General features: G+C 39.6%; 1 protein-coding gene across 6 annotated transcripts in view; it reads right to left on the bottom strand.

The window, feature by feature from the left end:
- Positions 1-16233, bottom strand: part of AFG1L (AFG1 like ATPase) — a 237418-nt gene that overhangs the window by 171593 nt on the left and 49592 nt on the right. For all 6 annotated transcript variants that reach the window (XM_055260677.2, XM_055260662.2, XM_055260685.2 and 3 more), the window contains exons 3-5: positions 11536-11587; positions 2505-2606; positions 1438-1568 (exon numbers count right to left, since the gene is read on the bottom strand). In XM_055260677.2, coding sequence (XP_055116652.2) covers positions 1438-1568; positions 2505-2606; positions 11536-11587 — 285 coding nt within the window. The remainder of the gene's footprint in view (positions 1-1437; positions 1569-2504; positions 2607-11535; positions 11588-16233) is intronic.

Below are 16233 nucleotides of genomic sequence, written 5' to 3'. Positions count from 1 at the left end.
GTTCAATTTTATTTAGAGATATTTTGGTTAAAAGGCTAGTAATGGAAAATCAAGAGAAATGGCCCCTATTGATTCACCACTGACTTTTGTTCTTGAAAGCAGCATAACTGTTAAGTCAGTGCTTTTTCAAACAACTCAATGAGGCCCTTTTCCGACAAAACATTGATGTGGTTAGTATGACTCTTCAGAGCAGCAGGAGAGCATCTGTTCTTTTCCATAAAGCCTTTCCTTGGAAGACCTTTGCAGTTCTAAATACAAAGGTGAGTCTAGTCTGTCTTAATATGACTGAAGGAAGAAAGAAGCAAAGATCCCTCTTCCCCAGATGGTTTAGTGTAACAGCATTGCTGGTAAAAATTCTTTCCCCTCCATCATAAATCTAGACTATTGTTAGCTATGTGTACCAGTTGCTAAAGGAGACCAATCATGCATGCTTTGGGATAAAAGCATCTTGGCCATATCATCTTCCCACTAATCCAGATTATAAAACACAGAAGAACAAGAAATAACTCACTACTAATTTAAATGCATAATTTCAGAGAATCCTAAAACTAAGAGAAACTTTAAAAGTTCAACTAAGGCAATTCCCTCCCTTTATCACAGATACATATGTTGTGAGGCTTAAATGAGATGAATCACTTGTTCTTTATATAACACTTTTTAAAAATACTCAAACATCTTTAAAGATATTGTTTTATAATAATTACATTATCTTTGTGGTGTAGGGGAGATGTACAGTCATTGACCAAAATTTAGAGGTGGGCAGACTTTTTCTACAAAAGACTGAATAGTAAATATTTTAGGCTTTGCAAGCCATATAGGGTCTCTTTTGTACTTTCTTCTTTTTCTTCTTCTTCTTTCACCTACCTTTAAAATTACAAAAACTTGGCTGGGTGTCATGGCTCATGCCTGTAATTTCAGCACTTTGGGAGGCTGAAGCTGGAGGATCACTTGAGGCCAGGAGTTTGAAACCAGCCTGGGAAACATAATGAGACCTAATCTCTACAAAATTGTTTTTAAAAATGTGCTAGGTATGGTGCATGAGCCTATAGTTCCAGCTACTCAGGAAGCTGAGGCAGGAAGTTGAACCTAGGAGTTTGAGGTTATAATGAGCTATGATTATGCCACTGCACTCCAGCCTGGGCCTGGGTGACAGAGCAGGACCCTGTCTCTTAAAATATGTGTGTGTGTGCACGTGCGTGTGTGTGTACGTGTGTGTGTGTGTATGTGTGTATACACTCTTCTTTTCTCACTAACCATAAAAAAACAAGAAGGTCAGATTTGCCCTGTGCAGCTCCTGAACTAGATAGTAAAATTGAAGCAGTAAGAGATAATGTGTCAAATCACCTTATAAAACAATGATAAAATCAGGAGCAAAATTTAAATCTTCATACCTCATTCAATATACCATTCTCTATCTATGAAAAATCTCTACTTTACCTGAAATTCATCGAAACATAGGAGACATGCTTCTTCGCTGATTTCTTCGGCTATGGGAGCTATTGGGTCATATGATTTAGCCATAAATCCTGGTTTCCTTTTTGGCAAACTCTGTTTAAGGCGATGTATTCCTCAAATGAACGAAATTAAACACAGATGAAATACATTAGTACATTTTAGACAATTATAACATATTTTTAAAATCTCTAAATGAAACTTTAGTATGGACATAAAATTAAGTTTAAATTCCATGTAAAATCAAATTTGATCATTGAAATTGTTTGCATTTTCTCTACTTCAAAATAAGTTTGTTCAAATATTATTATGTTCTTATAGTTGTAAGGAAACTTCAAGGTCATTCCATTTCTACTCTTTAATCATTTCAGAAACGACAAGGTAATAGACAAGTGATTAGATGCATCAACACATCCACCTTAGTCCTTTATTTCAGGGATGAGAGCAGAGGATGTGATCCTGCCCAAGTAGTGAATGTTATGTCTAGCATATAAATCGAAATGCGTCCTTATCTCTAGCCTAATACACTAAGGCCAGTCCACTTCATTCATTATGTGTGTACTAAATGCTGCAAGTATTAGAGGAAAAAAACACATGATTCCTGCTCTGGGGAGGTTACAGTGCAGCTGGTAGACAAATCATGCAAAAGTGAAATAACGTAAGATCACTAGCAAAGCAGTAAAGCTTACATCGTACTCAAACTGAATGCCCACATGCTAAGGTAATACAGAGTAAAGGACCTAATCAAGAATCACTTATTTAAACAGGTGCATTTTTAACATTTTTTTATTGGCCCTTAGTAGAAACAGAAAATGCCTGAGCTTCATATAGCAATCTCTGTTCTCTGATTTGAAAGTATTAAATTGGTCTTAAGGACCAACTCTGGACACATTACTGACTGTTTCAACATAGCACAAAACAAATGGAACCAAATAAAATCTTACTGCAAGCAAAAATCTAATTTTTAAAGAGTGTATATTCATTCAATGAAGAAAACCATTTTGTAGTGTTTTCCCAATGAAAAAAATCACTTCTTTCAGATCATTGCTTACTTTTGTGCACATCTAGCATGAAACCATGAAAATGAACCCGTTTTTTCCTCTTCATTTCCACATAAGCATAAAACATGTCCATCACCATTGTTTTTCCTGTACCTTAAAAATAAAAAAAATTTAAGAATACTATTAAATAGCATGTACTGATTGCTGTAATGATTGTTCATTAGCTTTGAGATAATGAAACCATACTCTTCCACTAGGAAGCTGAAGACTATGTCACTTCTTTAGAAGGGGGAGCTTACTTTGTATGTTAAACTAGCTAAAAATAAAATGTTAATATTACTCTTTTCTGTTAAAATCCTGTTTATGGAAATTCAACATTTAGTTAACATTACAGGGGCTATCTCCCCCTGAAAACTAGTTTTGTTCATAAACTGGCAAGATTTACAGTCTTCTCTTCCAAAAGACACTAGCATAAATAAAATAACTTAATTAAATATTTATTGGGTCATTACTATGCATAAGGAACTGTTTTAGGCACTATGGGAAAACTCAAAAATGAAAAATAAGAGAAGAGGCTGGGCACGGTGGCTTATGCCTATAATCCCAGCGCTTTGGGAGGCCAAGATGGGAGAATTGCCTGAGCCCAAGAGTTCAAGACCAGCCTGGGAAACATAGTGAGACTCCCATCACAAAAAAAAAAAAAAAAGAGAGAGAGAGAAGAAAGATGAAATATAAAGATTAGTATCTAACATAAATATTGAACATGAATCATATATGTAGATTAGAGCTAGAGAATTGCCAATTGTAACACTTCCATTTTTTAAAAGCTAAGAATATAGATCTCTCAAAATAAAGCCTACTTGAGGAAATTCTGATACAGTCAATCCTTATAATTAAATTATCTAATTTTCAACACTCTAAAACTTTTAATGACTACAATCGCATTAGTACAGTAGAACCCTCTTATCTGAGAATTCAGTTACTCAAGGCCCACAATCAATCATAGTCTAAAAATGTTAAATGGAAAACTCCAAAAATAAACAATTCATAAGTATTAAATTGTGCGGCTATCCTGAGTAGCATGAAGAGAACTCATGTCATCCCGTTCCATCCCACCCAGGACATAAATCATCCCTTTGTCTAGCATATCCACACTGTGTTCACTACCCTCCCATCGGTCACTTAGTGGCCTTCTCTGTTAAAAACATAGTATATAGGCCAGACGCAATAGCTCACGCCTATAATCCCAGCACTTTGGGAGGCCAAGGTGGGTGGATCACCTAAGGTCAGGAGTTCGAGACCAGCCTGGTCAACATGAGACATGGCAAAACCCTGTCTCTACTAAAAGTACAAAAATTAGCTGGGCATGGTGGTGGGTGCCTGTAATCCCAGCTACTCAGGAGGCTGAGGCAGGAGAATAGCTTGAACCTGGGAGGCGGAGGTTGCAGTGAGATCGTGCCACTGCACTACAGCCTGGGCAACAAGAGAGAGACTCTATCTTAAAAAACAAAAACAAAAACAAAAACATAGGGTTCAGTACTATGTGAGGTTTCAGGCATCCACTGGAACTATCCTCTGTGAATAAGGGGAAACTACTGTAATTGAATATCCAACAGCCTGAGCATTTAATGCAGGTAGCATAAAATGCCTTATTCCCTCTCAGAAAGCCTAGGGCATTCAGGTCAGTGGTCCAAGCTCAGTTTGTACCTGGCATTCCTCAGTAAGCCAGGCCAGCATGTGCTAGTCCAGTCTCACACCCTCCCGGTTTCCCCGTCTCCCACCATCACAAGATTACTTCCTGTCTAGTAATTCCTTTACAATTACTAGAATCCAAAGGCACTTCAGAAAGTAAGAAGATCTAAGTCTTATCTTTCGGGTTTCCTTCATGCCACAAGATGACACTGGACCCATGCCATTTGAATGTCAGAGTGCTTTTGTATATGAAAAAACAATCCACCAAACTTTTTTTAATGAAGAAGTCACTTTGATGGAAAGTCATTCATTGCAAAAATATTCAGTACAGTATCTCTTGATATAGTGATTAGCAGTAGATTTTAAATAATTATATTTACCCAGAAAAGTTAATAAAGTTTCAAATTCTGCTGCATGCAGTGTAGTATACTTATAGATTCAGAATAAAGTCATGAATTATCTAACCAAAAATGCATTCACTAATCATTAGGGTAAAGCAAATCAAAACTACAAGATACCACTTCACATACATTAGAACAACTATTAAAAAAAAAAAACAGAAAATGACAAGTGTTAGCAAGGATGTATAAAAATTGGAACCTGTGAATTGCTGGTGTGAATAACAATGCTATTGTCACTGTGGAAAACAGTATGGCAGTTCTTCAAAAAAATTAAACACAAGCCAAGTGCAATGGTTCACACCTATAATTCCAGCACTTTGGGAGGCCAAGGAGGGAGAATTGCTTGAGCCTAGGAATTCAATACCAGCCTGGGCAACATAGTGAGATCTCATCTCTACTAAAAATTTAAAATATTAGCCAGGTTTGGTGGTGCATGCCTGTAGTCCCAGCTACTCAGGAGGCTGAAGTGGGAGGATTGCTTGTGCCCAAGAGTTCAAGGTTGCAGTGAGCTATGATCGTGCCACTGCACTCCAGAATGGGCAACAGAGAGAGACTTTGTGTCCAAAAAAAAAAAAAAAAATTAAACATAGTGTGACCATAGGATCCAGCAATTCCACTTCTGAGTATATGCACAAAACAACCGAAAGCAGGGATTCAAACAAATACTTACACTTCAATATTCACAGCAGAATTATTCACAATAGTCAAAAGATGGAACAACCCAAACATCCATTAATAGATGAATGGATAAACAAAAAGTGGTATATACATAAAATGTTACAGTTGGCCCTCTGTATCTAGTTTCTACATCCCCAGATTCAACCAACAGTGGATCAAAAATATTTTTAAAATAAAAAATAATACAAGGAACAGGTGGAGTGTTAACAATCCCAGCAATTTGGGAGTCCAAGGCAGGCAGATTACTTGAGTCCAGGTGTTCGAGACCAGCCTGGGTGATATGGCAAAATCCCATCTCTACAAAAAAATATAAAAATTAGCTGGGCATTGTGGTGCATGCCTGTAGTCCCAGCTACTCAAAAAGCTGAGGCAGGAGGATCACTTAAGCCCAGAAGGTGGAGGCTGCAGTGTGCTGATTCACGCCACTACACTTCAGGACCTGGGTGACAGAGCGAGACCCTGCTTCAAAATAATAATCATCATCATCATAAACAAAAAATAATATAGTATAACAACTATTATAGCATTTATGTACCATTTACATTGTTATAAGTAATCTAGAGGATTTAAAGTGTACAGGACAACACACAAAGTTTATATGCAAATGCTACACCATTTTACATAAGGAACTTGAGCATCCTCAAATTTTAGTATCCAAGGGCATCCTGAAACCAATCCCCCATGAATACCAAGTATATTATTCAGTCGTAAAAAGGAATCCAACTCATATGCAATACACAATAATATGGATGAATCTTGAAGATATTTTGCTAAGTAAAATAATCCAGACCCAAAAGGACAAATATTATATGATTCCATTTATATAAGGTACTGAAGAATAATCAAATTCATAAAGACAGAAAGTAGAATGGTGGTTGCCAGGCCAGGGGAGTCAGGGGGCAGGATGTGGAAAAAGTGGGAGAGAGGTAGAATAGGATGTTGTTGTTTAATGGACACAGAGTTTCAGTTTGGGAAGATAAAAATGTTCTGAAGATAGATGGTGGTAATAGTTGTACAACAATGTGAACAGACTTAATGCTACTGAATTATACACTGAAAATGTTTAAAAGGGTAAATTTTATGTAATGTGTTTTACCATAATAAAAACAATTGAATACATTTTTAAAAACCTTTAGTTAATATGCTTATTGGTAAAAGACTGAACACTTCTCCCGTACAATTTGACAAAGGCAAGGATGTCTACACTCATGTTCTGAAAATGGATGGTGGTAATAGTTGTACAACAATGTGAATAGACTTAATGATACTGAATCATATACTGGAAATGTTTAAAAGGGACAATTTTATGTTATGTGTTTTACCATAATAAAAACAATTGAATACATTTTTTTAAAACATAGTTAATATGCTTATTTGTAAAAGACTGCACACTTCTCCCCTACAATTTGACACAGGCAAGGACGTCTAGACTCACTACTTCTATTCAACATTGTACTGAGGTCCTAGCTAGTGCAAGGAGGCAGCAAAAAGAAATAAAAGGCATAAAAATTTAAAGAAGTAAAATTATCTTTATTGGCAGATGACCTAATTGTATACACAAAAAAAAATTCTAAAGAATCTACCAAATCACCACTAGAGTTAATAATTAAATTCAGCAAGATCACAGGATACAAGGTCATCAAAAAATCCACTGCATTTCTATAAACAGTAATGCATATAATGACATTTTGGTCAACAATGGACCACATATACAATGGTGGTCCCAAAAGATTATAAAGAAGCTGAAAAATTTCTGTCACTTAGTGATGTCATAGCTATCCTAACATGGAAGTACAATTAATTTTTTTTATAAATTTAGTGTAGCCCAAGTACACAGCACTGATAATATCTTGTATAAAGAAGTATACAGAAATGTCCTCAGCCTTCACATCCACTCACCACTCACTCACTGATTCATTCAGAGCAACTTCCAGTCCATTCATGGTCAAACAGGCATCCCATATTTTATCTATTATACTGTATTATTACTGCATCTTCTCTGTTTAGATATGTTTAGATAAACAAATACCACGGTGTTACAACTGCCTACAGTATTCAATACAGTAACATGCTGTACAGGTTTGTAGCACAGGAGCAATAGATTCTATAATACAGCCTAGGTGTGCAGTAGGCAGATGTATCCCTGCATCCAAGCCAGGGAGAACTATGCTTCCTAACTCCTAACCTTAAAAACCAGCCTACCTTTCAACTGGTGAAATTAGAATCTGAATCAATGTGAAACAGGTGAGGTGAAACCAGGAGGCAGCAGAAAAGGGGCTGATAAGCAAAATGTACTTTTATTCTCTTCTAGTGTACCAGAGAAATCTTTTTTTTTTTTTTTTTTTGAGACGGACTCTCGCTCTGTTGCCCAGGCTGGAGTGCAGTGGCGCAATCTCGGCTCACTGCAAGCTCCGCCTCCCAGGTTCACGCCATTCTCCTGCCTCAGCCTCTCCGAGTAGCTGGGACTACAGGCGCCCACCACCACGCCTGGCTAATTTTTTTGTATTTTTAGTAGAGACGGGGTTTCACCGTGGTCTCGATCTCCTGACCTCGTGATCCGCCCGCCTCGGCCTCCCAAAGTGCTGGGATTACAAGCGTGAGCCACCGCGCCCGGCCTCCAGAGAAATCATTAACCCTGCCATAACCACTGCAGTCAGCTGGTCAACAGCTGAGGCTCTGTTGTGAGAAAGCCAGCTGTAGGGTATGAATGAAGCCACAAAATACTACTACCACAGCTTTTGGCTTCTATATGAGATGTGATAAATATTTTATAACAAAAATAATTCATTTCAAGATTGAACCATGATAATAATCCCTCCAACTCATACATCAACCCTACTGCAGTTCCCAGGATTTAGGGTCCATCTGAGTCAATCATCTCAACACATCTGCGAAGAAAGAGGTGAAGTGAGCAGGACAAAGCCCAAATAGAGTGCAAGAATGAAGAGTGGGAAGGGAGTGCTACCAGGTAGGTATTCTCTACCCCATGAAGTCTCCTTTAAAATTATTTATTTATTTAAATTTTTCTTAAAAAAAAAAAAAAAAAAAAAAACATAAGAGATGAGGTCTCACTATGTTGCCCAGGCTGGTCTCGAACTCCTGAGCTCAAGCATGTTTATTTATTGATTTTTATTTTACTTATTTATGTATTTATTTATTTATTTTGAGACAGAGTCTTGCTCTGTTGCCCAGGCTGGAGTGCAACATCTGCAACATCTGCCTCCTGGGTTCAAGCAATTCTTCTGCCTCAGCCTCCTGAGTGGCTGTGACTACAGGCACCCGCCACCACACCCGGCTAATTTTTGTATTTTTAGTAGAGGCAGGGTTTCGCCATTTTGGCCAGGCTGGTCTGAAATCCTGACCTCAATGATCCGCCCCGCTCAGCCTCCCAAAGTTGCTGGCATTATAGGCGTGGGCCACCGCACCTAGCCCAATTTACTTATTTATTTATTTTTAAGATAGGGCCTCACTCTGTAGACCAGGCTGGAGTGCAGTGGTGCAATCTCAACTCACTACAACCTTGATCTCCCCAGCTCAAGTGATCCTCCCACCTCATCCTACTGAGTAGCTGGAACCACAGGCACACAACACCATGCTCAGCTAATTTTTTAATTTTTTTGTAGAGACGGGGTCTCACCTGGTTGTCCAGGCTAGTCTCAAACTCCTGGTCTTAAGCAATCATCCTGCCTCAGCCTCCCAAAGTGATGAGATTACAGGCATGAGCCACCATGCCCAGGCTTCTTAAAATTTAATACCTGTTTCCCAAGTCCAACAAAGGAAAAGAATAAAGAATAAGAGTTTATGGTGGCATTTTGAGGCTACTCTCTCATACAGAGAGCCCCTCAAATGAAAACTTGATCTTTTATTACCTATTTTATTTCATTTTTGAGATGGGGGTCTCACTCTGTTGCCCAGACTGGAGTGCAGTGGCATAATCATGGCTCACTGCAGCATTCACCTCCCAGGCTCAAGTGATCCTCCCACCTCAGCCTCTCGAGTAGTTGGGACTATAGGCACATGCCACCACGCCAGGCTAATTTTTGTATTTTTTGTGGAGACAGGGTTTTGCCATGTTGCCCAGGCTGGTCTTGAACTCCTGGGCTCAAGCAATCCACTCGCCTCGGCCTCCCAAAGTGCTGGGATTGCAGGTATGAGCCATCATGCCTGGCCGATTACGTATTTTATAAGTGGTCTGAACTAAACTTATTATAGCCACCAAAATGTTCGTCTCACTTCCCATTTCAGAATTCCTTTCTCTTCCCCTCTCTATATTATAAGGATGTTTCCAAACAAAGGTTGCCACATACCCAAACTATATGAACATCCCATACTATCACATCTTTTCTATTGCTTTCAAACACTCAGATGAATAACTTGTAATGTGCTTCCCTTCAATTAGTTACCATATGGCTGTATTTTCTAAACTAAAATCCAACAATATTCATAGGGTTTAAAAAAATAGTGCTTTTACAGAAGTGGAAGCAGTTATGCTTTTTTAACCATCTCCATTTATGGTCAGGTGGTTAAGGTAACAGGAGGAACAAAGTTGTTGATTTTAGCGATGACTTAATATGAAAGTGAAGGTACTAGAAGTAGATGTTCTCAGGAGGCAAAGAATGAGACCTGACAACAAGATGAGAATCATTAATGGTGCCCAAAGGTGCAGGAACATAAAATTGTTCAAGTGTCTGTTATAACTGCTTTCTAAATAAGAAGTAAGTATACATTGGTCTCAAAAGTACCAATTAGCCAGTGAACTAAGAAAAAGAATAGTTTGAGCTTCTTTTCTGTAATTTCAAGAACCTGAAGAATTTTAAGGGGCAATCTCTAATGTTCACTTTTGTCAACTAAATTATTCTCTCTTATTAGATTAGCTAAATCTGGAAATACAAAACGGACATTCAATGCAAGGCAGCAGTAAACAAATTAGAAAAAGAAGGAACAGTTTAGAAAGGAACAGTTTTATCTTTAAGGCATTAAAACTACTTATTCGGCTGGGTGCCATGGCTCACGCCTGTAATCCCAGTACTTTGGAAGGCCGAGGAGGGCGGATCATGAGGTCAGGAGATCGAAACCATTCTGGCTAACATGGTGAAACCCCGTCTCTACTAAAAATACAAAAAATTAGCCGGGCATGGTGGCAGACACCTGTAGTCCCAGCTACTTGGGAGGCTGAGGCAGGAGAATGGCGTGAACCCAGGAGGCGGAGCTTGCAGTGAGCCGAGATCACGCCACTGCACCAGCCTGGGTGACAGAGCGAGACTCCGTCTCAAAAAAAAAAAAAAAAAAAACCTACTTATTCAATGCTCTTTTTTTTTCTTTTCCTAAAAATGTTACTAAGATAATATTCCCTGCCATCACTCCCTCATAACGCAAATGTGTTGTGGCTACAAGGGAGCCTGGAGTGTGAATATTAGTCTAGGTCCAAAACTGACCTTGTTACATGTGAATGTGAGTTTTGAGTATGCCAGTAGAAGAAATAATTGATTGACAGTAAACTGAGGGATTAGAAAAAGTTAAAATTAAAAAATTTAAAAAGGCATCAAAGAAATAATTGAAAGCAAGGAGGCAATAAAGTCAAGTAGAAACTCCTTCATGATATCAGTGGCTGAGGGTGGCCAAGGAGAGGTTTAAGACTAAGAGAAAAGGATTTGTTTGAAGAAAATAGAAACCACAAAACAGAATTATTTCAGTAAGAATGAGGTCAGGGAAGACTTCATAAGCAAGACACTACATGATTAGGAAAACCTAGAAAGAAGTGACCACTCAGAAGGTTTCCACCAAAATGTGAGTCTTTCTGCCCGATGTCTAGAACTGGGAGACAAGGAAATGTTACCACTTATGCATTAAGAGTATCTACTATCAACTACATTAAAGATAATAATGACTAAATTATTCATCTAAGGGCTTAGGTTATGACTAGAAATTTAGTGGAAATTAAAAGTAAAAAAGAACAGCTTATTTTTTTAAAAAGTATTAAGCTGAGTTAATGAGTCACGGAATCCTGATTTGTCTAATAACCTATCTGTAGATGATTTCCTTCCCTGATATTAATTACTTTATACATTAAATAATGTTTGCACTCTAACATGGTGACTAATTCTGCCCTAGACTACAGCTGTACCCTATGAGAAGTAAAGTAAAAGCTGAAATAACTGCCCTCTCTCCCTTTTCTTCTCTCCCTACCTTACCCTGCCTCATCCTATTCCCTCGCTGGTAACAGATTGAGGGATAGAAATAGAAATCATCCCTGAGCGAAAGCTGAGAAACTTTCTGTTTTGCCCACCCAAAACTTATTTTAACACACTTACCAACATCTCCATAAACATACAGGCCCCTTGGAGGTTTGCTTCTTGAAAAAAGCTGCAAATTAAGAACAAATTATAAATCTCTACCATGCAAATAATTAAATATAATCATATACATAGTCTTCCTAACTGTCCTATATACAGAACCAAGAGGGGCTATTATATACAATAAGTAAGAAAAAAACTTGATATAAAAGTTTGTAAAGCTGAAATATTATGCAGCCTTAAAAAGGGAAAAAACTCTTAATGTATACATGAATGAACATTGAGGACATTATGCTAGGTGACATAAACCAGTCACAAAAAGACAAATATTCTCATTCCACTTACATGAGGTACTTAGAACAGCGAACAATTAAAGAGACAGAAAGTAGAAATCAGGTGCTGTGGCTCACGCCTATAATCTGAGCACTTTGGCAGGCTGAGGTGGGAGGATCACTTGAGCCCAAGAGTTCAAGACCAGCCTGGGCAATATAGGGAGACCTCGTCTCTGTAAATAGTTAAAAAGAATTAGCCAGGCATGGTGGCATGCGTCTGTGGTCCCAGTTACTCAGGGGGCTGAAGTTGAAGGATTGCTTGAACTCAGGAGGTCAAGGCTACAGTGAGCCATGTTCACACCACTGTACTGCAGCCTAGACAACAGAGCAAGACCCCGTCTCTACTAAAAATACAAAAAAAAAAAATTAGCCGGGCGTGGTGGCGGGCGCCTGTAGTCCCAGCTACTCGGAGAGGCTGAGGCAGGAGAATGGCGTGAACCCGGGAGGCGGAGCTTGCAGTGAGCCGAGATCGCGCCACTGCACTCCAGCCTGGGTGACAGAGCGAGACTCCGTCTCAAAAAAAAAAAAAAAAAAAAAAGTAGAAAAAGGGGTTGCCAGGGGCTGGGGGGAGGAAGGAATGGGGAATTATTGTTTAATGGGTTCAGAGTTTCAGTTTTACAAGATGAAAGTAGTTCTGGAGATAAATGGTAGTGATGGTTGCATGACATTAAGAATGTATTTAATACCACTGAACTGTACTCTTAAAAAATGATTAAGATGGTAAATCTTACGTGTGTATTTACCAAAAAAGAAAATTGGAAAAAAATGCTGTGAAGCCCCTCTTAGGAGTCAACACAGGAGGCAATAACCATAGTAGCCCACAGCGAGGGGTTCACAGTCACACAGCTTGAATGTACATCCCCTCTACCATTTACCAGGCATGTAGTCTTTCCCTTCTTTCCCAGATGGGCTCCCCAAACAACGGCAGCTAGGTTCATTCTCAGCAATTAATAGAGTAGAAGAATTGTTCTGGTGAAACCGAATGATCTCCAGATAAAAAGGCCAGAGGCACTTACATTGGTTAAGCTTCTCCCAAAGAAAGACCTAGATCCCTACCAGATTACCTTCTGGTAAAGCACACCAGTCACCAAACCTCTCAAGCTGGAGCTTCAATCAGCTTGTTAGTACCAGTGGTCAATGGATATTTGGAAAAAACTTCCAACATAACAGTCAGAGACCAGAATATACAGAGGGGAATAAATTCAGAGGAAACAGAGGACTATTCAGATATCAAAAAAAAAAAAACCTCAAAAATAAAAGTGGGCCAGGCATGGTGGCTCACACCTATAATTCCAGCATTTTGGGAGGCCAAGGTGGGCAGATTGTTTGAGCTCAGGAGTTTGAGACTAGCCTGGGCAACATAGCAAAACCCCATCTCTACAAAAATCAGCTGGGCATGGTGGTGTACTCCCACAGTCCTAGCTACTTGGGAGGCTGAGGTGGAAGGATTGCTTGAGCCCAGGAGGTGGAGACTACAGTGAATCGAGATCACATCACTGCACTCCAGCCTGGACAACAGAGCGAGACCCTGTCTCACTCAATCAATCAATCAGTAAAAATAAAAGTGAAGTCGGCTGGGCGCGGTGGCTCATGCTTGTAATCCCAGCACTTTGGGAGGCCGAGGCGGGCAGATCACGAGGTCAGGAGATCGAGACCATGGTGAAACCCCGTCTCTACTAAAAATACAAAAAAATTAGCCGGGCGTGGTGGCGGGCGCCTGTAGTCCCAGCTACTCGGAGAGGCTGAGGCAGGAGAATGGCGTGAACCCGGGAGGCGGAGCTTGCAGTGAGCCGAGATTGCGCCACTGCACTCCAGCCTGGGCGACAGAGCGAGACTCCGTCTCAAAAAAATAAAATAAAATAAAATAAAAATAAAAGTGAAGTCAATATAATAATATACTGAGGAAAAATAAGAGAAGCTACTAAAACTATATAAAGCATAGTGGGAGAAAGAAATTGTCTCTTCAATAAATGATGTTTGGGAGGCTGAGGCATTAGGATTGCTTGAGCCCAGGAGTTTGAGACTAGCCTGGGCAACAAAGCAAGATACCATTTTTACAAAAAAGAAATTGTTTCAATTGAGGAAAAATGATTTCCTACCAATCCATCCAACCTATTCATCAAGTGTGAAAATGGAAAATTGTCCTTTCATAAATTCAGGGTATGAACAAAACTTCCTACTCAGCAAGAAGAAAACACAGGCCCTGGGAAATGTAGAGGGCCCCTGGGAGGGAAAAAAGCTTGTCAGAGGGAGGCCTGCTTCCAGGACCACAGTGGCACTGCAGGTCAGGAAAGCAGTCAGGTCCAGAGCAAAACTGGAAACTGAAGGGCTCTGGAGATGAAGCAAAATAAAACTTCTCTTACCTAATGCTATTATCAACCCAAATAACCATCTTGAATTTTGTTACACTTAGAAGAGTAACCTTCATACTCTGCAGAAGTTCCTAAACACCTGTGCAAAAAACAAGGTATGATAGGGTGGAGTGAGTCCAGAAAGGGAGGGTAAAACAGAAAAAGATTATGCCACTTAGCATCAACCAGAGTGGTCAATAATTTGGCAGAGAACATTCTCAAAACCTAGCTTTCAGGGTCTCATCCATAATGCTTTTGGCTTTGTCTTATTTTATTTATATTAGAGACAGGGTCTCACTCTGTCATCCAGGCTGGAGTGCAGTGGCATGATCATAGCATACTACAGCCTTGAACTCCTGGACTCAAGCAATCCTCTTGCCTCAGCCTCCTAAGTAGCTGGAGCAGGTGGACACCACTACATCCAGCTAATTTTTATAAAAAAACTATCCTGTAGGCTGGGTGCAATGGCTCATGCCTGTAATCCTAGCACTTTGGGAGGCCAAGGCAGGCAGATCACTTGAAGTCAGGAGTTTAAGACCAGCCTGGCCAACATGGTCAAACCCTGTCTCTTCTGAAAATATAAAAATTAGCTGGGCGCTGTGGTGCATGCCTATAATCTCAGCTACTTGGGAGGATGAGGTGGGAGAATCGCTTGAACCGGGAGGCGGAGGTTGCAGTGAGCCAAGATCACGCCACTGCACCCAGCCTGGGCAACAGAACGAGACTCCATCTCAAAAAACAAACTATCCTGTAGAGATGGGGTCTCACTATGTTGCCCAGTCTGGTCTTAAACTGCAGCCTAGGCCTCCCAAAGTGCTGGGATTGTAGGCATGAGCCACCATACCTGGCCTGTTTTTGTTTTATAATTTATGGGTTCATTCCAACCTGCCTCAGAAACCTCTCTTGCTTTCCTGTTCCTTTTTGCTTTCTTTCTCTACTAAATGTAGCTTGTGCCTTCTAGACCTCACTCATGGTCTAGGCCAGACAAAAGGATCTTCTTTGCTTTGACTCTGCCATCTGGATGGCTTCCTGGCATTTCTCTGCATGTTAACTCTCCATCTATTCTTAAATCTCCACTCAAAACAGTTTTCTACTCCTGCCAAAACTTCTTAATTTTTCTTGGTTTTTTGTTTCTTATATGAACCATTATCATGCAATGGTTATTCTATTTTCAACTTGCCAGAAAAAGCATTATGCTCTTAATTTTAGAACAGCTTCAAATTGGAAAACTTGCATAAAACCTAATAATCTCTAAGTATATTCTATGTATGTGAAATCTTTTGAAAGCAGCATTTTGTATTAGGTAACTGAGAGTGTCATAGCAATTCATAATTCTTCACAATACATTTTGTGGGAATAGTTTAAGGCCTATTCTAATACTGCTACATGATATACTCAAGATAGGCTGAATAAATGAAGTTTAGGGAAAAGGAATGAAGAAAGATGGGGGGAAAGATTGCATGGAGAGAGGTGAATGCTGCTAAAAAAACAAAAAAGTTGGCTGGGCGTGGTGGCTCACACCTGTAATCCTGGCACTTTGGGAGGCCCCAGTGGGCGGATCACTTGAGGTCAGGAGTTCGAGACCAGTGGCCAACATGGTGAAACCCCGTCTCTACTGAAAATACAAAAATTAGCCAGGTATGATGGCAGGCTACTCAGGAGGCTGAGGCAGGAGAATCACTTGAACCCAGGAGGCAGAGGTTGCAGTAAGCCGAGATTGCACCATTGCACTCCAGCCCGGGCAACAGAGGAAGACTCCATCTCAAAAAAAAAAAAAAAAAGAAAAGAAAAGAAAGAAAAAGTTGCACTCACGGTCCTCTCTTCTATTTTTCCCTCTCAACTCAATATATTTTAGAAAGAGCACTTTAGCAAATACTACATTACATATTACATATATAATCTGTTATGTTGTCTTATATTTTATAGTAATATTTAGAAGATGACAAAGAGATACTGCTGTGCCAAAGAAAAGATCCTCAAACATCTAAGGTCACAAATACCTCATATCGCATGAATACCGTATAAGACGGAGA

Source organism: Symphalangus syndactylus, chromosome 2 (genome assembly GCF_028878055.3).
Source record: "Symphalangus syndactylus isolate Jambi chromosome 2, NHGRI_mSymSyn1-v2.1_pri, whole genome shotgun sequence".
Taxonomy (NCBI): Eukaryota; Metazoa; Chordata; class Mammalia; order Primates; family Hylobatidae; genus Symphalangus; species Symphalangus syndactylus.
This window is presented reverse-complemented; position numbering and strand designations above follow the sequence as displayed.